The sequence below is a fragment of the Sinohyriopsis cumingii genome, chromosome 6 (assembly GCF_028554795.1).
Source record: "Sinohyriopsis cumingii isolate HCF-2022 chromosome 6, ASM2855479v2, whole genome shotgun sequence".
Lineage (NCBI taxonomy): Eukaryota > Metazoa > Mollusca > Bivalvia > Unionida > Unionidae > Sinohyriopsis > Sinohyriopsis cumingii.
In genome coordinates this window covers 94,391,746-94,419,398 of record NC_142966.1, presented here as the reverse complement: position 1 = coordinate 94,419,398, position 27,653 = coordinate 94,391,746, and the positions used below count along the sequence as shown (strand labels likewise).

Sequence of the window (27,653 nt, the reverse complement as noted above, 5' to 3'; positions counted from 1 at the left end):
ATAATTACCCTTAAAAAGAGAAATAAATGGTTGATGTAAAAATAGAGTACAGTATCGCCTAATGGGTATTTGCCACACTAGTGCATTTACAGTACGGTACATGTATACTAATATTACCCCTATACTAATTCATTGGCTGCCATTTTCTTTTGCACTCACAGTAAGGTAAAACCAAGTAACGAATGGGACTGTAAACTTAATGACTGACGTTTTCTTTGTCATTGTCAGGAAGGTAAACTAGGTAAACTTCATATGTCACAGAAGTCATATAATGAAGGTACAATTTAATAAAATAAAGAAAACATGTACGTAGAGGGTACCAATGAAAATTTCATGAATCCGTGAATTCGCGAATCCAGAAACACAAATGCACGAGATATTACTGTACTTCTAATATTTTGAGTTTAACACCTATTTTTTGTGCTTTTCCAAACTGGGAGTCAGAGACTTCTAAGTTTTGAAATCCTGGTAAAACCCTTGACAATTACCCTACAGAAAAACATCACTGAACTCAAATGTTTGATACACAGCATAGCCTGCCTATTTTATAAGAAAAAACTTCCTACAGACCCATCTGGACATTTGCAATCGTACGTACATCTGTGTCTGGCTGACACAAAGCTGTTACTTACCTATGGACCCATCTGGACATTCATAATCATATGTATATCTGTCTGGCTGACCGAAAGCTGTTACTTACCTATGACCCATCTGGACATTCACAATCGTATGGATATCTATGTCTGGCTGACACAAAGCTGAGCTGTTACTTACCTATGGACCCATCTGGACATTCACAATCGTACATACATCTGTGTCTGGCTGACACAAAGCTGCTACTTACCTATGGACCCATCTGGACATTCACAATCGTATGTACAGTGTATATCTATGTCTGGCTAACACAGAGCTGTTACTTAGCTATGGACCCAACTGGACATTCGCAATCGTACATACATCTGTGTCTGGCTGACACAAAGCTGTTACTTACCTATGGACCCATCTGGGCATTCACAATTGTATGTACAGTGTATATCTATGTCTGGCTGACACAAAGCTGTTACTTACCTATGGACCCATCTGAACATTCACAATCGTATGTATATCTATGTTTGGCTGACACAAAGCTGCCACTTTCCATGAAAATAGGAACAAGACTGTCCTTGTCAAACTCTACATAGCCTACACACTGTCCAGCTCCATCACACAGACCCGGCTCACAAATGTCACTGAAAATCTTCACAATTCGCACATTTAAGGTATCCTGTATGGAGTCTATAGCTTGCTGAACCTTTCTCTTCAAAACAGTCTGTTTCATGTATGAATCAGCGTTCCGCTTCACGGCAAACAACACGTCCAAGTAGCTGCCTGCTGATCGGCGAGCTCTGTTTCCTATCTCAGAGATAATGTTTGATTTCTGAATACTGATGATCTCCACATCTCGAGCACGAACACTTAATTCTCTCTTAAGTACATGCTGAAAATCTTTTCTATAGTTTCTGACAAAAATGTCTGGTGATATGCCATCAAACTGTATTGTAATAGCATTTGTGATCATATCTTCAGTGACTGTGCTGACATCTATATCAACTTTTCCATAAGTTGTATACTTTCCATCCGAAATGCTGATATTTACAACATAATGACCTGAATCAAGTCCAGCAAATGCAAGTATACGTCCATCTTTTTTGTCAATGTCGAATAATCGCCTATTGGGAGAAACAACTTCATATGTAAGAGTGTCATGCACATCTGCGTCAACTGCTTTGATTTGTCCAATGACACCGCCTGGAAAATCATCAAGGTATGAACTGATGGAGACTTCGAGATTATTAACTTCTGGTGCAAATGTACTCTCTTCTATGACAAAAACAGTGACATCCATGTCAGAGTAGAGTGCAGGGGCTCCGTTGTCAAATACTCTCACTATCAGTTTATATGTTGCTGTCAATCTGCGATTCAACTTACTTGCAGTTCTCAAGATACCCTCACCATCAACTCTGAATTCTCCACCTGCATTGCCCTTGACAATGTCAAAGGTGAAAGGTGGCCCATTAGGGTCAAGGTCATCATCATTGACAGTGAACTGTAGAATGTAGACACCAATATCTCTGTCCTCCTGGAAAAAGTAAATAATTTACCAATGACTGCAAAACAATGGAACAGAAACAGCAACTTCATGATACAGAGACACCCTGCAAGAACACAATTTTAGATAGAACTTGGTTGTACCATGGCTTCTTAAGTTTTACAACCTTTTCACCAAATTTCTCTGAATTTTGAATTGCTATAAAATTTTACTGCTACAAATGAGTTTGATTTTTTTCATCTAGGAATATAAGTTGTACTCTCAAAGAAATAAACTGTCCAAGTACTTTCATCTGTCTGTAGAATAAAAAAAAATGTCCATTTCTAACTGTTCATTTAAAATATGTCAATAGACTGCCATTGCACATGGCTGGCTCATTACAGATATAGAGCCAATAACTGCTAATTTAATTTGCAATGAACCATCATTAACAAAGTGAACAATTTTTATGTTTTTGTCTTCAATACAGTTCATTCCAGGGTCAATACCATAGTAATGCTTGTTCAATCAACCAGCATATACTACATACTCCTATGCACCAAATAATGCTTGAAAAAAGTTTAAAAGTCTATGACAAATAATGAATGGCAAAAAAGATGTAGGAACTGTTAAGTATAGTGTTAAATTAAGCTGAATTATTCAAAACTGAATGCATTGACACACATCGTCACATCTTTTATCATGTTGTCAAGTAAGGTTAGATATACTATTTATTTCACCTTTACATGACCTCTTTTGGAGTATGGGATATTACCTGGGATAACAGCACCCAGTATGAAAACGATGACATAGAGAAAATAAAAGCTGAAGCAGGAAGAATCGCTGTGGGATTACAAATTCTACCATATGTCATATACTACAATTTTGGACACAACAAGATGAGAAAGACTTTGAACAAGACACTACAAGCACAGAACAATAACACTTTTATAAGTGTGTCACGTCGTGTCTCCTGGATACCTGTAATTCCTGGTTCACCCATGTGTCCAGAAGATAAGTATTAGACAATTTTGTGACAGAAGTAACTTTCAAATGCCTTTATTACTGTATAATTATACCAAAATTTGTTTCTACCAAGTCATTTGCAGGGTGAAATCTTCTTCCTCTGGAAATTCAGAAAAAAATTTCATTACACCCAAGTACTCATTTAAATCCCCCTTAAATAGGAATTTAGAAAAGGTCCCAGTCCATTACTGTCAAACTGCAATATCAGCATTAGTGTTTTACATACATGACATTAACAAGGTTGCAGTTCTTTAAACAAGGATCTATTCAAAAACCTAACGTTACCCAACAATATCTTGCTATCTGAAATTGAAAGATAGCAGTTTTTTCCTACAATATGACATAACTGCCTTATTAATGGGCAACCCGTTGCAATAGCTTATGGTTAACAGTCGTTTAAAAAAAAGTTGTCCAAAGGTTCATAATAGCAAGAAATTTGTTAAACCACAATTTTATGTTTTCACGATAACCTGTCACATCTCTGGTGTACATTTAGTTACCCCCTGCCATGTGTGTGTGTTTTTGTGTGTGTGCATGCATGAGTATATGTGTTTAACACCTGAGATGAAGCCCTTTCTGTAACCCCTCCCATCCCAAGATTTAAAATTTAATATTTGCCTTAAATAATGAAAAGAGGAAGAAGACAGGTCACATAGAAATAAAATGTTACTGGTGCTGAGCCGATAAGCTCAATTACATTTCACACAGTTCATAAAGCAGTTTTAAAAATTACATTTACCAAACTTGAGAAGGATTGGACGGTTTAAATAATCTCCAGTTTTACTGCTGTTGTGTTTTAGCATTTAGTTTTCCAAAGACCCTGTCAAATTAAAATTGTCATCAACTGTACCAGTCAAATGAAACTAAAGCCAAAGTTCCAGATGAAGGATCCTAAGAACTAGGTGTCCATCTATTAGCAGTGAAATGATATGCCTGTACTGCATATCAATTCCATCAAGATACACAACCTATAATAACAATACATTATCAATACAATACATTATCAATACAATACAATACATTATCAATACAATACATTATCAATACAATACATTATCAATACAACACAATACATTATTACTACAATACAATACAATATCAATACACACATCATCCTCATCCTTAGATGGACTGTCAATAGTAGATTTGTGCTATTTTTGATGTGTCAACATACTGGTCATATTTCCAGTACGCAGAATGCTAAAAGACCAAGATTTTTTATCTGTTAATATGCCATTCTCATCCTTAACATGACAAGAAAAATACTTCCAAACCAACTACCATCTACTCAAGTGATTTTAACTGAACCTCTTTAACCTCTTCACTTTGCTCCATTTGATCGGATACAGTATTCACTTTGGTCACCATGCAACAAATAAGCTACATTCTGATTGGTGGTTATTCACCCTGGCCTGGAACCAACAAAAAAACTACCAACCAGAATTCAATGTAGCATTTTTCACAATGAAAACCACCAAAATTCAACCAAGTATATAAGATATGATGTGTCAGAGAAACTTGACATAAAAGTTGCAAATAAATATTCAGTCAAGTACTTAAAACTTAAAGTTTGGTATGTCTCTTTTACACTGAGGAGGGACATGCTGATAGGAAAAAGAAATGAATAAGTGAGAGGGGCTGATTTTGAACCATCATTTGTAGAAGTGGGTGTTGTTAATAGTTTTGTCTTTTTAACAGAAAAAAGTGTCCATGCCTGAAATGATTGATTATTTCTCAATATAAAAAATAAAACTGCAAAACAATAAATAATTATTTATGACTGATGTAAATTAAAGAAACTTGTACATTTTTCACCTCTTGTATCAATGTGTGTCGATATGTGTATCAATTTGGCAACATTACCAATGCAATGATGAATCATTTCCTGCCTACTTTCTACAGATGAAATCCTGACCATATAACTGCCCAATTGCTGAGTTGACGTGAAATTGACAGTATTAATGTTTTTTTCAAGATACCCATTAATAATATGCCAAGGTTGCAAGCAAACAGTGACTGATGAAGAAGAGTGAAGTGCATAACACTTTCCCTTTTTGACTCCTATTCTTTGTATGCTTTACATGTGGCACAATGAAATTTGTGCAAATCCTTATCTTGCTAAGATAATCAATGTTATCATTTGTATAAATTTCAGAAGGATACAAGCCAACAAAACTGAAGAAATCAGCCACATAATGACAACATACACACACATGCACATGGAGCTGTTGTACACACACACACATACACATGGAGCTGTTGTACACACACATACACATGGAGCTGTTGTATACACACATACACATGGAGCTGTTGTATACACACATACACATGGAGCTGTTGTATACACAAATACACATGAAACCATTATACAACAAAGAGTTGGTGACAGCAGATAGTGGTATATAGTCCTTTCTCTATAGGGATCTGTTTGTGCAGACATAATATTTATTCCACCAAGTATTCCTTACTATGCAGTATTTTTGAGAATCATATATCAAGGAGGTTTTCCGAATAATTTCTCTCCTTGAGTTTAAGTATCAAGGGAGCAATGGTTGAACAGATCACACTTTTCCACAAAGCACACCATGATGTACTCTTCCAATGTTTAAACTCTACCAAAAATCTTTTTTCTATAAATATCTTTATCCTATCACTGGAAAAGAAGTTCCAAAGCATGTAGTAAATTTATTCAATACATCCAGTCATGGGCATGATAGTATCTAGGACAGCAACATGTACTTTATATTTCATATATCCAATTCAACGTGATACCAAAACTGTCCACCTAAAATATCTGGGTGAATTTTACAAGGTTAAAGATCATCCTGATATGCATGCACCAATGAAGTTGTACACACACTTTCCCTCAGTACACATGTACCTGAATGAAGTTGTACACACAATTTCCCTCAGTACACATGTACCTGTATGAAGTTGTACACACAATTTCACTCGGTACACATGTACCTGTATGAAGTTGTACATACACTTTCCCTCAGTACACATGTACCTGAATGAAGTTGTACACACAATTTCCCTCAGTACACATGTACCTGAATGAAGTTGTACACACACTTTCCCTCAGTACACATGTACCTGTATGAAGTTGTACACACAATTTCCCTCAGTACACATGTACCTGTATGAAGTTGTACACACATTTTCCCTCAGTACGTATGTACCTGTATGAAGTTGTACACACAATTTCCCTCAGTACACATGTACCTGTATGAAGTTGCACACACAATTTCCCTGAGTACACATGTAAATGTATGAAGAGTTGCTCCTTTTGTGTATGTTGGGAACTCTTCATGCAGGTTCATTTTCTTAAGGCTAATTTAAGCAACAGTGTTAAGTAGGGGATAGAATAGTACGCAAACATGGTGATAAATACAAAAAAATCATGATGTTCTAGGGTAGTTTTAGTAGCATCCTCTACCATGAGGATTGTTGGGATGAAAATTTACGTAAAAAATTTGATCATAATGAGGGGTGTGTACATATTACTGCCTCTGCTTTACATCAACTATGAAGCTTTTAAATTTATTGAAATGTTTGATGACAATATACTCAGATGCAGACATAATTTAGAAACTAACATGCTACAGAAGGAAGGAGAATAATGATGTCCTAATAAAAATATATACAAGAAAGATGCAAGGCCTAGTAAAGCATCCTAGTTGAAATGACAATCCAACTTTCATGCTCAGCATATGTTACACAGTCGTATTTCTTATGTTGCATGCCTTGACCTGGATCAAACTACACATTATGAATACCAGTATTTCTTCTATGACAAGTTCAAAAGGGCGTATCTTGTAAATATTTTTGGAAAGTGTAAGACAGACTTATCTCTTGGTTACACTTCCATTTAATAAAACTGCAAATATTTGGTACAAGTTGGAATGTGTTGCTACTTATTTCCAAGCATGGGCTTGTCATTGAAGGAACACTTGTAATGCATACTCTATGACAAATTTTAAACAAATTGTTTAAAAATAATAAAACTGTAGATCGTCAAGGATCCTACACATGAAATAAGAAAACACTGACATAAAAACAAATACAACAAAAGAAACCTAAGACAGCAAAAATTGTTATGTGTATAAAATACATTGCTACTTGCCATTAAATGCCAATATAAGATTTTTCATAGCATATAAATACCAGGACCTAGACAAAGTAAGATGTTCAGTGACACTTTCTGTAAATGATTTTCCAATTGGCCATCTGAGTTAGAATGGCTTCGTTTTCTAATATGACAACAATTTCACAAGTTCATAAACTGGGTAGTGTGTTGACATAAAACAAACATGTTTATAATGGTAGTTAAAAAAAAACTTATATAAAACATTATTGTGTTGATTAAATTGAGTAATCTAGATGGAAATCACCTGAATATTCTACTATCTCAGAATTCATGCCATCATTATCAAACAAGAGGTCCAAGTGGGCATGAGATTGCTCACCTGGCTCATAGCCAAATGCAAAAGAGTCAATTGGAATCTTCTGTAAAAATGCCTTCCAATGCTATTGATCAATCATGTTAAAAAACAATTCTTTCAAGTTTTGCATTTTTTATCACCACCCATATCTGATGGTATAATATCATTTGTCCAAACTAAAAGGCCTTTATTTCAGTTTCCTTTCTATCAAACTTGGTCCATCTCTGTCAAGTATCTTTCTTATATAAAGTTGCTGGCATGTTTGTCTATTTTTTAGTAATGACAGTCATATCTGATTGAGGATCAGCAGCACTTCTATAAATCTGGCAATTTCTGTCGAATTCTGTTGAGTAGTTTTTGAGAAAAGTCATTTCAAGACTTTTGTATTTTTTTAGTGTGTGTGTGTGATTAGGATTTTTAACATAGCTTTAAAAAAATTTCACTCAAATCACTACAATGTCTGCAGTGTGGCAGTTTATAGTGATGTCTAGCACTGGGGCATCATGCCACAGACATGTAGCATTATGTCCCACCCAGTCACATTATCCTGACACCAAGCTGACCAGTCCAAACACTAACCTCTCAATGCTGAGCACCAAGCAAGGCAACTGTTAGAACCAATTTTGTAAGTCTTTGGTATGACTCGGCCAGTGTTCAAACCCATGTCCTCTTGCTTCTGAGGTGGGCGCTCTAACCACTAGGCCACTGGAGCAGTTTATTTGTAGTAAGAATATCCATATTTGATGATGGTTCAGCACTCATTATATCAAATAAACTCAGGATGACAGGATGCAGAGTTTGAGACAAATACATTGAAATGTATTTCTATTGTTAAAAATAGCTGCTATATACTACAGGTAATTTGGTATCATTTGTGCAAAAATTCCAAGCCCTTTTAGGCCAAGATATTTTCTGCCAAATTTTACAAATTCTGTTGAGCATCTTGAGAAGCTGTTGTTTAAAGGTTTTTCTATTCTTAGTAACAGTGACCAAATCTGATGCTGGATCATCATCATCAACTGTACAAACTTGAAAAGATGCTTTCTGTCTAAATTATTCAGATTCTGTTCAGTGATCTTTGTGAAGTTGTTTAAATTGTTTTCTGTCTATTTTGTCAATGGCAGCCACATTGGCATCAAGCAATTGGTAAAAATGTAAAGCCCTTTATATCTTTATGCCTTCTGTCATATTTGGTCAAATTCTGTTTCAAAGTAGTTACGAAATCATTTAGGATTTTTCTATTTTTAGGAATTGTTAGTGTTTTTAAATAAGCACTAATACAAACTTTAACAACAGAGGGTAAGATGCATGGCATCTTTCATAAAAAAATATTCAATAACAACATATCCATGAAAAATATTGATTATAGCACTTTTTATTAACACAGATTTCAAGCTACAAAACTGTAAAAACAAAACTGAAAAGCAGGGGAGTCAACTCTGCAATCATATTATTTTAACCTGTAGGTTTCTTACAAACATGCAAGATATTAAACAATGCATCACCATTCCATCTTACTTACTTCTTTGAAATTCATCTGCATAAAGAATTGACAGATCATCAGTACACAAATAATTTTGTACAATGAAGACTAGTGAAGGAACATAGATTATAATTTAGGGCTGTTCCATTAAAAAATACATGGGACCCAGGGAAGGTACTTTTAAAGTGGGATGTTTACCCAATGATGCAATTTAGAATTTCTTATCATTTTAATAAGAACTCTGTGAAATTAATGTATGCTGGCACATGTTTATAAAAAAACTGCCTTCCCCAGGTACCATGTATGTTTAAATGGAACAGCCATTAGAATATATTTTGGAACATGGGATAATTATATTTCTCAAATAGTTTTTGAGCTGTAGAAATTGTTCCATTTTCATTTAACTAAATAATGACTTCATGCAATTTCTGAATAACTAGTAATTTAAAGGATTTTACACATAATTAAACAATGAATCACCATTCTGAAAAATACATTACTCCAATTAGATATGAAATTTACTCTAAAAGATGTATCCTCATACTTAGGGCTGTTTAGAATATTTGTAGAATATTTTACACACAAAGTATACAAGAGTTCCTCATCATATAACAGCCACAATCATTTAAGTGATTTCTAACGTTTATTTTAAAATAATTGTGCCAAAATATGATACCCCACACTCGCATCATCCCTCAGGACATTAGAGGCATCTCTCTAACAGATAAAACTTGTATGAAAATCTCGGGTAAAAATCTAGACAAGATACATTGAAAAAGACACTAGTAAATTTAACAATCATACAAAATACAGTGTTTTCTCCAGGCTGTGAAATTGCATAATTTTTCAACAAAACATTCATAACAGTGACAGCAAACATCAGCAATATATTGTCTGCAAGCATGTGTTCTGCACTCCTACTATCAGGCAAGTTCACCAAGTCATTAAGATGCTTGAACGTACCATGCAGGCAATGCAGTGTGCATCTTACTTATCATGATTACTTACAGCTTTGACAGCAAACAAATAATGAATTAAAGACTGTCTCACATTTTCAGGTTTGAGGTGATAATGACCAATGGTCTGATATAAATGCTTGTGCTATATAGAATGCCTCAAGGTAGATTAGTTCTGTAACTAACTGAGTTACCTTCTCTAAATAAAGTCTTTATGATTATTATTATTATTATTATTATTATTATTATTATTATTATTTTTATGTGCTTATTATGATAGAATTCAAATTAATAATGACTGTCTTATATGACTGCTAGTACTATGTATTTAAGTATCTCAGCAGTGATCGAATTTAAATTAATGGTAATGACAACTGGGACACTGTCTCAGTGCCTGATATAAATACCATTAGTGATAGTTGTGCCAAGCAAGTGTAAAGAATCCACAAGAAAATGGAATAATGGCACTAATTACACCCCGAATATGAAGCCTTGATTCAACATGGCCAAAATGAAACAAGATTAATATTTTTAACAACTGTGCAGCAGTTTAAAACAGAACAACTATCAGTGCATCACAGAGCAGAAATTCCCCCATGTGTCAAAACTGGGTGGGGTGGGGGGTCAGAATGATATTAAAAAAAACTGATGTCAAAAATGGGGGTCAAATTAGAAGGATAAAGCTACTGTATGTGTAGGCATTTCAATTGTAATGTATCTGTAGAAATTCTGTCATTGAATAATATGAAATGGAATTTTAATTTAATGTCACTACTAATATGAATAGTCTGCAGTAATTTAATGGAACCTCATGTCAATGTTCATAATTGTAGTCATATAATAAAAAGGTAGAGCCTCCTGCAAGTACAGTGAAAGCTCCGTAAACTCCAACAAGGGAGGCACGAGAACCTTTTCTTGGAAGGCTGGAGAAAACACTGAAAATACAGATGTTAGTGATTAAAGATAAACTAGTATAATAATTGTTTGTGGTACCCTTGGACATATTGTTTGCTTGGCGAGACAAGCTCGGTATCACATTTTTATTTCTTACCATTTTGTTGAATGGGTTAGAATAACTCACCTGTACATAGACTGTATAGTTGTCTTGGCTGAATCGTGGCGGGCAATCATTGGCATCCAAAACTTCTATTTTAACTGTTGTGTCCGTCTTAAAAAACTCATTGGTTGCTCTTACATGGAGAACATAGGTTGAAATCTGAAATATTTATCAGAGCATGGATCTATATATTCAACATCAAAATTATTTACATATGTACATCACACTAGACTTGTCAACAAATCTTACACTTATGGAATAACAATAGTTTTGCACACCCATAGAATCTGTACCAGTTGCTGTACTGCACAACTGGTAAATTGTCTAATTTCTATGCAACATTTTAGCTACTTGAATTCACATAAAACATTAATGCTATCCTGTTTTAGCTCAAAACAGAGTTAAAAATAAAGAGTTTTATTGTAACTGGTTATATATGGTAAAAGGCTCAGATCCCATTTTATTGTAACTGGTTATATATGGTAAAAGGCTCAGATCCCATTTTATTGTAATTGGTTATATATGGTAAAAGGCTCAGATCCCATTTTATTGTAACTGGTTATATATGGTAAGAGGCTCAGATCCCATTTTATTGTAACTGGTTATATATGGCAAAAGGGTCAGATCCCATTTTATTGTAACTGGTTATATATGGTAAAAGGCTCAGATCCCATTTTATTGTAACTGGTTATATATGGTAAGAGGCTCAGATCCCATTTTATTGTAACTGGTTATATATGGCAAGTGGTGAAGATGCCATTTTATTGTAACTGGTTATATATGGCAAGAGGCACATATCCTGTTTTATTTGAAGTCTATGGCATACGAATATAACAAATGTATTCAAGTTAGCTAGTGCTAATATCTGACAAAAGTGAATCAAAGTACTGATAATACTGACGACTTGGCTGTTTGATGTTTTGGATTTAATGTATGGCAACCAGCATAACTGGAGGAGGAAGAACACAGGAAGAACCACCAACCCACTGGAAGCTGCTGGCAGCTTTCTCACACACATACATGAGGATGAAGGTGAGATGGCAGTTATTGGTAATGCATGTTCTTTAGACAGGGCCCTAGGAGGTTTGAAATATTACTTTACACGACACCTGATTGAAGTACATAACTCCAAAGATGCTGCTATTTATGGACTTTTTTAATCTCATGAAATGACTGCTCCAAATAATCTGCACATTATTTTTTAAAATATTTTTTCATTATATGTCATTTGATAATCTATACTGACATTTGAATCATTATTTAAGAAATTATTCTGATTTCATTTTAAAGCATCTTTAAGTATTGTTTCAAGTAACAATATCGATGGGAGATATATGCAATCTGGTCTAGTTACCTGCTTAAATCTGAGTTGTCCCTCCTGACATTTAAAATTAAAATGAAAAACCAGAGGATTTAAACTTTGTTACCAATTTCAATTTGGTTCAGTTAAGTTTGGTGTTTTAAAGCCATGTAATACAAGTAGGTTACTTACTGAAAAAAATTGGACTTGAGGCCATTAACATCTCTATGAAGTTATTTTTCCTTATTTCTTGACAAACTATGATAACAACCCACCGTGATGCAATACTGAATCGGACTTGCTTTGTGGTCAGATGTGATCAAATAGTTTGCAAAATGCCAAACATAATTTACTGCAAAAGATAGGTCATCCCAATCCTACAACTCACTTAAGTCACTGATATTTATATGATCAGTCTACAAAGTGAGACAAATTTATGTAAAGGGTGTGTATTGTGCTGTGCAAGTTTAGTCTTGTAAGTTTTGATTCTGGAGCAAGTCCTGTATGTAATAAAAAGAAAATTTTCTTTTCCAGGGCAAATACAAGAAATATTTCATCTTTTGGTACCAAAAGCTACATATTTTAACTCGTTGTTTTGCCACTTATTAAAATAAATTGTTTTTTGTACCACACAATAAATAATATCCAGTATTAATTTAGGAAAAGAAAACATCCTCTTTTTTTATGTATTCATGTCATACAAAAATTATGAAACAAGTTTAATAATATTATATACCACAAGCTGCCTGCAGATTATGATACTGTATTATTAAATGAATTTCATGTTTTATATCAAATGAGCGCAGTTAAGGACTTTACTCGACGATGGTGCTGTGTAATTCTGCCAAGTGCTACAATATAACGTGATAAACAAATTTTATGACCTTGATGAAGGTGAGCGTTATATGATAAGTATATCATCACTGTCTCTGAAAATCAGTATGATAAAATAGACACAATTATGAATTTCATTAAACTGAAAGTTAAAGAATGAAACATTATAACACTTGGAGCTCAAGTTCTGTGTTTGGTTGCTGTTGCTGTTAAAGGGTTTAACACCATTTTTCAGCACAAGATAGGCTATGCATGGCAGCCAGTACAAACGGTGGCAGAAGAACATGGGAAAATCCCAGAATGAACCACCCACCCACGAGAAGCTACTGGCAAGCTTTCTCACATAACCACATTAACCGAATCTGAGACTTGAAACCACGCAGATAGAGGTGAGATGGCATTGTGTTTTATACCACTCAAAAACCCTTCTGCATTTGGTGCTCAAAAATATTTGTGCATAAATTAGAAACTAACCGCTTCCCTGTCCAGGGGTGTGTTGACCAATAAAGCCCCATCTTCCTTGCCGATAACAAAGTTGCTCAGATGGTCTCCTGACTCAATACTGAAGGTAATAAAAGTGTTCTTCTTGGTGCTGTCAGCATCTGTAGCTACCAACTGAAAAAGTGAAATGATCTGACCATATATCAACCTTCAATGTAAACAGTCCTCAAAGTTATTTTCATAAGTTGCTGATTAAAGACAGATTAAAAACAGCTAATTACACTTATTATTGACACTTTCTTGTGCTTAAGTAACTTTAAGTATCTAAAACCATCTTGAATACATATTTTTAACATTTGGTGCGAGTACAGAGAAAATATATATAGCTAAAAGCAGCTAACAGCATTTCACAGTATTTTTAAAAAATTGTTTGGAACATAATTGTTTTGAAACAAATTTGTTTTAAAGAAGCAACTGTATGAAGACACATGCTTGACCTTTGGCCAAAGTGGAAGTGAAATAATCAGTAACCTTTAGCAAGACATGTACTGTCTTAATGTAATCAATAAGTATGGCTAACATTTCCACCATACCAACCTGAAGAAATTTGGTGCCGACTTTCAAGTCCTCTCTAACTTTGGCTGTGTATGCTGACTGTGAGAAAACTGGTGGGTTATCATTGACATCTGTGACATTTATCTGTACAATGACTGTGTTGCTTAGTGGTTCTTCCCCATGGTCCATAGCTTGGATGGTAAGCATGTAGGTCGACACCTCCTCATGGTCAAGAACATCATTGGTAAGGATAACTCCTATTAAAAAATCAAAACTTCTTGTTAAAGTAAGAATCAAGCTGTATTAAGCATTCCATGCAGTGGTTTTTAATGAGTTTTACAATCAAAGAAAAGCATTATGAAGGAATAATTAAGCTGAAAAAGCATGACAACAATGAGCTGCAGGCTCAAAACAGCTGAATGGTTTAACTGCAAACATATGACAAATGCATGATCAAGCTGCATATCAAAATAAATGCATGGTTTAACTGCAAACACATGATAAATGCATGATCAAGCTGCAAACATATGACAAATGCATGCTGTAACTGCAAACACATGACAAATGCATACTTTAATTGCAAATACATGATAAATGCATGGTTTAACTGCAAACATATGACAAATGCATGATCAAGCTGCAAATCAAGATAAATGCATGGTTTAACTGCAAACACATGATAAATGCATGATCAAGCTGCAAATCAAGATAAATGCATGGTTTAACTGCAAACACATGATAAATGCATGATTTAACTGCAAACACATGATAAATGCATGATTTAACTGCAAACACATGATAAATGCATGATCAAGCTGCAAATCAAGATAAATGCATGGTTTAACTGCAAACACATGATAAATGCATGATTTAACTGCAAACACATAATAAATGCATGATTTAACTGCAAACACATGATAAATGCATGATCAAGCTGCAAATCAAGATAAATGCATGGCTTAACTGCAAACACATGATAAATGCATGATCAAGCTGCAAACATGACAAATGCATGCTTTAACTGCAAACACATGACAAATGCATGATTTAATTGCAAATTCATGACAAATACATGGTTTAATTGCAAACACATGACAAATACATGGTTTGGCTGCAAAATCAAGACAATAGCATGGTCTAGCTGCAAAATCAAAACAAATCCAAAGTTAAGTTGCAAAATCAAAACAAATCCAAAGTTAAGCTGCAAAATCAAAACAAATGCATGGTTTAAATGCAAAAGAGCCCCGGGATGCCAAATCTCACCTTTATAAATCATGCACACAAGGGCACCTTTGTCCATACAAATTCATGTCTTGGCTCAACCAAGATAGGTATGTGAAAAAGCTTGCCCATGGTTCTTCATGTATTCTTCCTCAACGAAATATGCTGACTTCCAATATAGCCTATCATATACTGAAAATTTGTGAAAAATGGTGTTAAAACCAACAAAACAAATATTAGGTGCAAAAGCAGGAAAAACATTTCAGATTTAGGACAGTATCTGTATTGTGATATTCAACCATAAGAGAAGTATCTAGTAACTGAGTTAGCAATACTGACCTTCATATTACAGAGACTGTCTCATTTACTAAGCTATCTTGCATCATTTTATCATGTGACTGAACTATCTAGCTGAACTAAATAAGCAATTACATAAACTGTCTCATTTATTTGGTTCTGTCTTGTGGTATTGCACTATCTAGCTTCCTCTTTGGCCAGAAAAGTGATTTTTAAAGCCACACACCCTATGATGTAAATAGGCAGAAAAAACCAGATCACTGGCTGTATCCATCCCATAGTTTCCACGTCTGATATAGGTGAACCAAGTCTGCAACATCTAAGTGTACTACTGAGCTTCAAATTAAAGAAACTTCTCATAACTTCCACAAGACTCCATCGAAAAAGAATGTTCAGTAATTTCAAATTAGCTTATGTGGCAGCCATATTGGATGTAAGATCAATACTATTTTCATTTTGGAAAAAATAGTCACTTTTAGAAAGCTTTAAGGGAAGATTTTTAATATGTTCATTGTGGCAGCCATATCTCAGGTCAGATCAGCAAGATTTTCAACATGTTCATTGTGGCTACCATATCTCAGGTCAGATCAGCAAGATTCTTCATTCTGGACCATCATAACTAGTCTTCTGTTAAAAACACCACATCAACATGCCTTTGCATTTAGGAAGAGTAGCAACAATACTTTAGTCAGATTGTCAACACTTTTGATTAAGACCAACTAGACATCAAAACAAGTCTTTCTGTAAAAAAACCCATGCTGATGTGACCATCCAGTCAGGAGTAGCAGTAAGATTTAAAGCTGCACCACTTTCACTTAGGATAAACTAGACTATAAGCAGTTTTTTTTGTAAAAATTCTACGTCAATATGACTTTACCTTTCGTTGAAGTAGCGATAAAAGATTTTCAATATGGCTGCCATATTGGACATCAGACTGGCACCATTTTCATTTTGGACCCAGCATACATCATAAATTGTCTGTTAGTGAAAACCTCATGTTGACATGACCATCCATTCGGGAGAAAAAAAGCAATAAAAATATTTTCAAGATGGCTGTTGTGGTGGTCACATTGGATGTCTGAGCTGCACCATTTTCATTTAGAACCAACTAGACCCTGTGATGAATGCGAGTAAAGTTTCATGGCCATCCTCCGAGTAGTTTGGAAGGAGTAGCAGTAACAAACTGTGGACAATAGACAATAGACAATAGACAATGGATGACAGACAACAGGCCATACCACAAGTTCTTCTGGCCTATGACTTATAAAGCTCAAAATTTCTGTTAAAAGACATCATAAGAAAGAATCGTTGCAATTTAGACAAGTTTCCTTATTCATTGCAAACAAAGCATTCTCTCAATACCCTCTCCACGGAAGCCCTACATAGAATCAAATGCATCCTAAAATGGAAAGAAATGAAATTCAACATTTATCCTGCAATATTAAATAATCTTACCAGAATCCTGGTCAATTGCAAACTTTTTCTTGTCATTTCCAGCTACAATGGAGTACATGATCTGTGCATTAATTCCAGTGTCAAGACTTGTGGCCCGCACTGTTAGCACACTCTTTCCAACTGGTGCATCTTCTGCTATAGCTGCTGTGTATGAGGTTCTCTCAAACTCTGGTGGGTTGTCATTGACATCAAGGACTTTGACTGCCAGTATTGCCTCAGAAGTGAGATGGGGAGTACCCTGGTCAGTGGCCTGGATAGTAAGTGTGTACTGTGACTGTGTTTCACGGTCCAGTGCCTTAGACAGTTGGACAAGGCCACTTCTGGGGTCAACTCTAAATGTGCCATTTCCATCTGCCTTCAGATAAAACAATATCTGACCATTGATGCCTGTAATTGAAACAGATGCATGCAAATGAAAACAAGAACCTATTCCACACTCATTACACATTAACAAAGGTAACAGTGATTTTACTTCTATTAACGTTTGAAAAAATGTGCAGTAATGACAGCCTTGGAATAATGAACATAATGTAGAGTTTGTTTCATGGTCATAGACTGTATTCATCTTGATAAAAAAGTAGGTTTTGGGGGAGGGTAAAATTAATCTTAATTATGCAATACTTACCTGCCACTAATGTGTAGCTAATAAATTTTCATGCTGAGAACTTACCGTCCATTCAATGTGAATACATTCTCCAACAGAACGGAGAAAAAGTCAGAATGATCTTTTGCACTCCACTCTCTTATTTTGCACACCACTCTATATGACACTTGGTTATATGCAGAAGTCAGATATTATCTGTCATCTTTTCACAGACAACAATTACAAAAGACATCAGAGATGGGTGGGACGAGGCATTTGGCAATAGCAGCAAGTAAGTATTGCATAATTAAAATTAGTTTACCTCCCCAAAATACTACATTTTAATAACAGCAATTACTTATCCTGCCACTAATGTGTAGGCTGAATTTGTCAGTTTGGTAGATAGGCTGATACTTGCTCTAGTCAAACTGACCAAATACAGACAAACTGAGTTGTACTCACCATATAGGGAGAGGTCCATCAATAAAAGGTTGATGTCTCTCTGAGCCACATATTGTGTCATAACAATGGGACCCAGAAACACAGACATGAGTCGCAGTGCTCTACCTCCCTAATGGGAGGGAGCAACCAGCTGCTGTGATCAACCTCCATAATAGGAGGGCATAACCTATGGTTGCAGTGCTCCATCTCCCTAACGGGAGGGCACAACCCCTTGTCATGATGTTCTACCTCCATAAAATAAGGGTGCAACCCACGATGGCCATGCACAATCTATCTAATAGCAAGGTGCAATCCACTAGAAATGAGAGACAGCCAGTGTCAATAGACAAGGCATGAATCTCACTTCTTTGTTTTGCAGAAGCTAGAGGAACACAGAGTGTGAGGTTTTGAAAGGAAGCTTCTCTCAATGGTTCACACGGGACTTGGTTAATGACCATAAGAAACAAGATTCCATCTGGGCGTAAGAAAGCGGAAGATAGTCTCTGGAATCTAAAAAACATTACACAAGAGTGTCAAGGTGACAGAAGCTCAATATCCCTTGAAAATGGATGTCTTAAAAAGGAACAAAAGGAAATCAGCAATGAAGTTAAGGGGGGGGGGCAGAGAGGATTAATGTGTTCCTACTGCACCAAATGCATAAGATTCTCCATCATAGACCTTGGAAGTAGTAGCTCTCCTGGTCTGAATGATACAACTGGCAACTTGGCCTGAAGAGCTGTTCTGGCAGAGTGAACGCTAGAGATGAGCCAGGCATGAAGGTGGAGAATATGTGAGCTGTTGTGGAGGAGGAATCCTAGGTGTAGTGACAGAGATCCTTCCTGTGAAGTTGAGACCTGGGTCAATCAATAAACAGGTCTAGGAAATTGATGGACCATGATTGCTGGGGCCACAATGAGGTAATGAGAATGATCCAAGCAGAAGACGTTCTGATTCATTGGAGAACTTGTGATAGCAGTCAGAAAGGTGGGAAGGCATATGCAAATAGGTGATCCCACTGGAAGGTGAATGTATGAACTGCCCGTGCTCTCTGATCTGGGACAAACACGTAAAAGGGAAGTTTGTTGCTGTGCTTGGTCACAACCAGGTCCACTAGAGTTCTTCCCCACAGAGAACACAGGGACTCTGTTACTGAGTGGTGAAGAGACCTTTCTGTGAGGAAGGCTCAGTCTGCTCTGATAGTTTGTCAGCTAATATAATTATCTTTCCCAGAATGCGGCAAACTCAGGTTGTGACTTTCTGAGGTTGCCCCATGGAGAATTATGCCCTCAAGCTCAAAATGATTGGAATGGGGATCGGGTGTGTGCATGGTTCGCAAAACAGGAAACGATAACCCTCATTTACAATGGAGAGGACCCACCCATCATCCATGATGCATGACCAAGCTCCTAAGAGGCCTAGGTGAGCAACTACTGGGATATGTGTGAAGGGGATGCGTGGCAGTAAAATGGTAAATTTGCAGGTGGTCTAGAGTTCTGGATTGCACTAGGCTTGTGCCTGCTTGAAAAAGTTGCTGATGACCACTGAGATTTGCCTGATCTCATTTCTTGGTCAACTGTGATGGACTGGCAGTGGAAAGAAAGACCAATTGTTTTTAATGGAAGGCACGTCCTGGCTCCCACAGAAATACCCACTTTGGCCACACTGGGCATCCAAAGGAAGTTTGATAGGCCACTTCAGGGAATGTACTCAGTAGCTGGAAGAAATACAGGGGTCTCATAGTTGAGGGAGGAATAGACCATGTTGTCAAGCTATTTTGGCCTTGCAAATACCTCATATATTTCCTCAATTGTGAATGAATGTGGGAGAAGAAAGAGGTCTGGTTGAGCTGGTTCCCTGGAGATCTTTCCCAAAATGGTAAGGATCCTCATGGGCTGTAAACCCAGTTGTTGGGGGGGGGGGGGAAATAAGTCCAAGGGTAACAGATGGTAAATCTCACTGACCACATTATCAAAAGGACCAGACCTCCTCTTCTTCATCCATCTGAGAGCAAGGGGTGGGCCTAAGAGGCGTCATTGTCACAGATGTCTAGAACTCACTGGAGGCAACGAGAGGAGAGTTCATTGTCATCATCATAGTCAAGGATGCTTCAAGTTGAAGAGTGAATGGGCATCACCATATCCATTGATGGAAGAGGTATAGGAACACTCTGTGCCATAGTCCCAGGTTCATCATGAGTTACAGAGGGGAGACACAACCCTAGATGATTAACATCTTAAGCCTTTCGAAAGGAAACCACCTGGTGATGAGTTGATGGTGGGACACAAACCACAGCATCACTTCAACTGCAAGGGCAAGGTTCACTGGCCCTTGGGGGCATAATGGACCAAGGGCCCTGAGGTGGAAGGCTCCACATTCCGTAAGGGTTCATAGGTATAATTGGGAACAGTGGAGAGTGCAAACCACTATCGCAGTGCTCTATCTTCCTAATGGGAGGGCTCAACCTATTGTCGCAGTGCTCTACCTCCCAAATGGGAGTGAGCAATCTGCAACCTGAGGCATGCATGCTGCTAGAGACATGAGAGATGGGGAAGTATATCAACTTCACATATGTCCAGACCTTCCTTTGGGATGGGCTTCACCAGCCGCCAAAGATGTTTGTCCCAACATAAGTCCTGGAACTGATTCTTTTTGGAAAATTCTGAACAAAAAGTGCAACAATTTTTCTCACACAATATCTGCGTGAGCATCCCAAGGATCCTTTCTGTGGCCACATTGCCCCCCCCCACCTTTTTGACATTATCCTGTAATAAAGAAATAATTAAATCAATTGTAGCCTTAGAAATCATCTGGTTGTATGCAGTGTCATACTGCATACAACCCTGCATTGCACTAAGACCACTGTATGATTTTACCATGAAACCCACCTGGTTATATACAGTGTCATACCTTGTACACACCTGTGTATGCACCAAGAACACTGTATATATGAAGTAAACAATAGAGCTGACTGCATGAAAATTAGTTCCTGATTGAAAAACAAGATATTTCACCTGTGTTTATTAGAACAACATTCAATACATAAGCAATGTCAATGTGTAGCGTGGGCAAAAAAAAGAATAAATGTGAATTTGTAGAGGAAACATTTCTGCAATGTTAGCTTCGGTCTATTGTTATTTTCCTTGGAACACAAGGACTCTACCACAGTTTTTATATATGGAATGAAAACAATGTCGTGAACATGAAGCAGGACCGGTTATTTTCCTCAGGACACAAGGACTTACCTGTACCAAAGTGATTTGTATATATGTAAGGAATGTGTGTCCACCAAATAGACAGAACACAAGTTAGCTTCTGAACCCTTAAAAGAACCAAGTCCTAAAGGGGATAAGGCTACGATATAGCTGTCATTGAAAACGGAACGGACAGTTGTAACACCCGGACTAATTAACAACTGCATAAGACAGCTGTTTGTGGTAAGTTGCAACAGATGTTATTTCTCAGGTGAAAGTTTTCGCAGATGACTACACAATATGGCACCCATGAAAAGAAAATAAACTTTACCTTCTGTATATAACCACATGACATAGACTGGTGTGCAAAAAAAGAGAGTGGAGTGGAAGGATTTATACTCACTGAATGGACTGTAAAATTTCAGCAAGAAAATAGGTTAGATATGCAATAGTGGCAGGATAAGTAATTACTGCTATTAAAAATGTGTTTAAAGCTTCAACTAAATGCAATTAACTGTCACTCTGACAAGGTTATAATATATACAGTGATATGTTTTCAAAAGATGTATTTTCTCAATCTCACTCTCAGACTGTTCAGTTGCTTAAATTTCTCCACTGCTAACAAGACTGTTATACAGTACGTCACATTAGCTTTATGGCCAAATGAAGTAATACTTTGCCAACTGAAAAGACCAAGCTAAAAAGAAACATCTTTCATGTAATCTTCAACAAATAAATGAGAAAAATAACTAAATTTCATCTAAAGCAAGGTTGATTAAATGACACTTAGGCAGTCATACCTAGGTCTTGATCAGTTGCGGAGACCCTGTACACAAGGGAATTAACTGGGACATCTTCCTTCACCATGACAATGGCTGTTGGGGTGTCAAACTCCGGAGCGTTGTCATTGATATCACTAATGGAAATGTAAATGACTGTTGTGCATGATTTACCACCTCCATCCACAGCGCTGGCAATTAGTTTATAAAAGGACTGTTTCTCCCTGTCCAAACCACCTCTGCTGGTCAAAATACCTAAAAAGATTCAAAATAATACTGTATGCATACGGCTGGTTACTATACTCTTTGTCTTTGACAAATTGGCTCCTCTTACAGAAGTAATTTTTAGCCACAAAGATCTTTGTCTCCGAAGAGTCAATTCATGAATAAGCAAAATGACATACCTATGATAAAAAAACAGAATGACTTGCTATATAACAGTGAAGTTATCTATCATTATTCTTTTGCATAGGCAGCAAAGGCCAACATGAAACATCTAAATTGCTCATGCTTAATATTTAACCTCCCAAAAACAACCCAGTTGAACCTGTACTAAAGATAACCTATTTTAGGAAACCAACTGTCTAAGAAAGTATGAAATTTCATTCTATATTCGATACTTTTGATGCTCAAAAGCTCGTATGATGGTTCTCCTCTTGAGGCCCATTAAAAGGCCACCCCTTTTATAAAACCACCTCACATGACACAAGAAAAGGAAAATCCCCCTTATCATAGGCCACTCTTTTTTACAAGGAAACACTTTCACTCATTATAAGAGAAACATTATATTAAAGGACCATGTCTTCAAACCAATTTTCAGAGTCCCCCAAATTTTTTTTACCTATACAGAAAGAGCTCTCATATTTAGCAAGTAACATGTACATACCGTGGTGAAACAATATGTAAATATACTGGTACATTACCATATGGCAATTCATACCAGCAGAAATTCTCCCGTATCAACATTTCCACCATCATTATTGGCTCTAAATATTATTTGGTATTATATAAGAACATCGTAATGAGTCAAATATGTGGGTCAGTAAGGGTTGACAGTGAATCATTGTTGAATAAACCTGAACTAAATTTGATACTCAATAAGATGGCATAGGGCACTGTTTTGGATTCACTTCGGATTTAAATACAAAAAAGATGGTCAGGTTAACAGACTACAGTCAACATGTTGTAGATGAGGGGCCATTAGTACCCTTGCTACATGCATCAGTAACAGCCATTTCTAAAAGACGTCATTGTGTCTCTTACTTGGCTAAACACACAATTCTTCTCATTTTTTTTTTTCCAATGTTAGGACAAACACACATTTCTCATTTTTTTTCTTCCAATATTAGGAAAAACACACAATTCTTTTTTTTTTTTCTTCTAATGTTAGGACAAACACAATTCTTCTTAACTGTTTTCTTCCAATGTTGGGACAAACACACAATTCTTCTCATTTTTTCTCCTGATGTTAGGACAAACACACAATTCTTCTTATTTTTTTCTTCCGCTGTTAGGACAAACACACAATTCTTCTTATTTTTTTTTTCTGATCTTAGGACAAACACAGCTGGTGGAACATTATTTATTGCAACAATATAAAAGCTGGTAACACATGGTTTTCAAACAGAACAGCTTGGTGACAATGTCTTGCTACATACTGCAGTACATATCACAATCAAATTTCTGTTTTATACTCATCTCTATATACATGTACAGTGACAACATTAAAATCTGTTTTATACTCGTCTGTATATACATGTATGGTGACAACATTAAAATCCGTTTTATACTCATCTCTATATACATGTACGGTGACAACATTAAAATCTGTTTTGTCAATATCTCCATATACAGGAGACTGCTCTCACAGGAATCTATCCTATGTACATGAATCAACTTCTATTTATTTCACTTTCAAATTCAACCTCTATGAAAGAGACTTTTAAAAAATGTTGCTGGCTTTCAAGTGCCCTGTATAGACAGGTTAGTCTACACAACCTTAGCAAATTTCAAGTTATAAGCAAGACATCCATCGAAGCAAAATACCCCAAAATTTCATCTTACTCGAATTTATCCATACACGTTTTGTCCCACTACATGCATGCCATTCTGCCTTTTCACTGTGTTGTGTGTACAAGGCAGAGCACACAGCCTTGAACTGAGACACTCACAGTTGTTATGCCTCCCACCGACTGTCAGTTGCCATGTGTAACTCATAGTGCAAAGCACCTTGCCTTGCTGATTTGATTCTGTGTTCAAAGCAGTGCCATTTTTGTTCAACATAACCCCTCAAAAAAGCAACCCAACTACATGTACTTCATCTAGTGCTCAACCAAAAAAGCAGCAATATGTACTAACTCTGCAGGAAATAATGGTTGGCCTGAACTTGTTGAAAAAAATTATGTCAGTCTCAAACGTGGTGTGCAAATATGCTGCAATGAATCAAGCATAATGCCATCAAAACTCATGAGAAAGAAGTTCAACAAGCCATTTTATCAATTGCTCCTATAACTGCTAAAATGACAAGCCAAGTGAGTTATTAAACTTTAGTTAAGACTGAAAAAACTTACTTATGGCTTGAGGATATGAACACTAAGCACATGCCTTTTGATGGCAGCGTGTTGTGAGAAAAAGCTCTTGCCTTTATGTACAGTTCATGCCTCCTGCAGATGAGGGAGAGGCTTCTAGATCTAACGAAAAATAATATATTCATATCACAGGGTATATGCAAAAACATGTAATTAAATTATTGTCAATTTAAGGGAATTTTAAGATTAATTCTGACTTTACGTGAATTTAAGTTTACATGCCCTTCTTGAAATCTAACCCTCATGTAAAATGAGACACTACCGGATAGTAGTGTTATGAACAAACCTGAGGTTGAATCAAGGGAGAACAAATCTGAGCCTTCCCCAATCAGCTGGTACTGTATCTGGGAGTTACGTGTGCCAACCTCATCTGCATCAGTGGCCTTCATCCAGTGTATTATGTCAGATGAACCTGCATCTTCTGACACCATCTTTTCATAGATAGCCTGCAATAAAGCATTATAAAATTATTTAATTGAAGTCAAGAAAATGTTTCAAAATCAATAAAGTACTGATTTTTGATTATTTGTATAGAATAAGCTTCAATCTACCAAGTCCAATGCATCATCAATCTATCTCTGAACAAAAAGTGGTGTTTAATTAAAAACTGCAGACAGAATTCTGCAGGCTACTTAAGCACTTACTTTTGTATTTCGTCCTCAGCCTGTTATGTATTTCAACAAAAAACATTCTAAACAGGATTACATTGTGAAATGTATTTGGAAATTTAGTAATTACATTTAGACAAGTTGACACGTAGAATATATTTGCTTGAAATGAGTGAATAATGGATACATTTCATTGCATGGGTGAAAATAGCTGAATTTTTTTCATCCATGAGGTCAAACGTATCCATTTTTCAATCATAGCAGGCAAATTTTCTTTTTGTTTATGTTCAAATGAATTGTACTGTATTTCAGACTGAAGTAACAGATTTCTTACTGAATCCCCCAGTTTCAGATATTTACCATTTATGTTCTGCTGTGTTTTGTGATTATTTGCATGAAAAATATAACCTGTAACATAATCCTCTTTTCAAATTACAATAGCACACTGAGGAAAAAAAGAAAAATGCATGCCTTGTTGGATTTGAACTTGGATCATCTTTAACAGTATGCAATCATATTTACTTCTCAATTACATACACATTTAAGAATTACACTGAATTTCATAGTAATAATGTTAAACAGGTCTATTGATGGCCATGAAAAATTATTTTTTTTTCACTCCAGTGAATTTTCAAGTTTATTTACCACAGGAAATCCTGTAATTCACAGCCTAACACATCATAAAACAATTACAGCAAGTAGAAATTCTGAATTAATCTACTAAAATGTACAAAATACATGTTCTTGTAATGCAAATACTGACAGGTCTGTAACAGTAATACACTGCAAATGACTCAATTTGAAATTCAACCATGGTCAGAATTAAGCAGTTCAAGTAAATCTATTATTACCTGGCCACAAACTGGACTGTTGTCATTGGCATCCAATATATCCACAGCTACTGTTGCCGTGGAAACAAAGGCACCATCTGTTGCAGCTACTATTAGAGAATAACTAGCTGTAGTTTCCCTGTCTAATTCACGATTAACAAAAATTTCTCCATTCTTCTGTATCTGGAACCTTCCCAACTCATCTCCATCCATAATGAAATACATGACATCTCTGTTAACACCAATATCTTTATCCTCTGTCGACACAGACATTATAATGGTTCCTGGGTAAGCATCTTCATTGACTGCTGCCTGGTACTTTTTCCTTGTGAAAACTGGTGGGTTATCATTATGATCTGTTACACTGATATAAACTACTGTGGAATTCTTAAAAGATTTAGCGTCATCAGCATCCAAGACAAAAATGGTAATGTTGTACTGGGATTTTGTTTCTCTATCCAAGGGAGATAACAAAGTAAGCATACCGGTAGCACTGTCCAAACCAAACATATGAGAATGTTCCTGAATGTCATGTCCAAATATGTATTTTAACCTAGCAGCTTTGTCTTTGTCATGTGCTTTAACTTGGATGAGCTCTGTTCCGATTTCTGCATGTTCAGCCACAGTAATGGAGTATGACGATGATTCGAAAACTGGGCAGTTATCATTAACATCCATCAGATTTACAATTACTCTTGTCTCTCGAATCAGGGGTGGAACAGTCAATGTCTGAGCACGTACAGTTAGCACAAATGAGCTGGTAGTTTCATGGTTCAAATAATTTGCAACTTGGATTCGGCCCTTACCATCAATAGCAAACATCGGTGGTGTATTGCTACTCTTAGTCTGACCAGGTATGATGAGGTATTCCACAGAATCCTGACTATCTGCTTTTACTGTGGCAATCACTGTGCCAACAGGGTCACTCTCCAGTATAAAGTAGGAAAAGTTATCCTGAGAAAAGCTAGGTGGTCTATCATCTTTGAACATGACAAGGATTTCAACATTTACATTGCTTTCGAAATAAGGTTCACCCATATCCACAGCTCTAACAAAGAACTGGAAAACTTCATTTTCTGAAGAAAAAAATAGAAAAAATGTTTGAAAATTAGATCATTGTGTGCATTCAAAGTACTGAAAACACTGATGGCTTGGTGGATAGAAGTGATACTAATTTAAACAAGACCGGATGAAAAAATGACTGGAGGTACTGATATTCATGGTACTATTATAAGCAGATTTCTATAAATAATTTTTATAATATCAGTCTAGATTGTCTCTTCTTTACATGCTCCAAGAGAATCTATATTAATTTTTGAAACATTATATGAGGAATTACTGTAATTATTCCTTTCAAAGCATTTTCTATTGTTTCATGAATATCATCCAGGGAACCAATAACCAAGGGAGGCAACTACCATATAGCCTAATAATTCATCTAAATTTGAGTTGCCTCCTATGACACAACTTTACGTAAAAGGAGAGTATTCTA

The 27,653-nt window shown here is 36.1% G+C and overlaps 1 protein-coding gene across 3 annotated transcripts in view; it reads right to left on the bottom strand.

Annotated features, from left to right (window-relative positions):
- LOC149797466 (protocadherin Fat 1-like) overlaps nucleotides 1-27,653 on the bottom strand; it is a 299,704-nt gene that overhangs the window by 37,092 nt on the left and 234,959 nt on the right. For all 3 annotated transcript variants that reach the window (XM_089962274.1, XM_089962276.1, XM_089962275.1), the window contains 8 exons: nucleotides 26,183-27,237; nucleotides 25,010-25,169; nucleotides 22,157-22,390; nucleotides 17,142-17,528; nucleotides 14,211-14,425; nucleotides 13,647-13,787; nucleotides 11,063-11,197; nucleotides 1,069-2,119 (listed from right to left, as the gene is read on the bottom strand). In XM_089962274.1, coding sequence (XP_089818400.1) covers nucleotides 1,069-2,119; nucleotides 11,063-11,197; nucleotides 13,647-13,787; nucleotides 14,211-14,425; nucleotides 17,142-17,528; nucleotides 22,157-22,390; nucleotides 25,010-25,169; nucleotides 26,183-27,237 — 3,378 coding nt within the window. The remainder of the gene's footprint in view (nucleotides 1-1,068; nucleotides 2,120-11,062; nucleotides 11,198-13,646; nucleotides 13,788-14,210; nucleotides 14,426-17,141; nucleotides 17,529-22,156; nucleotides 22,391-25,009; nucleotides 25,170-26,182; nucleotides 27,238-27,653) is intronic.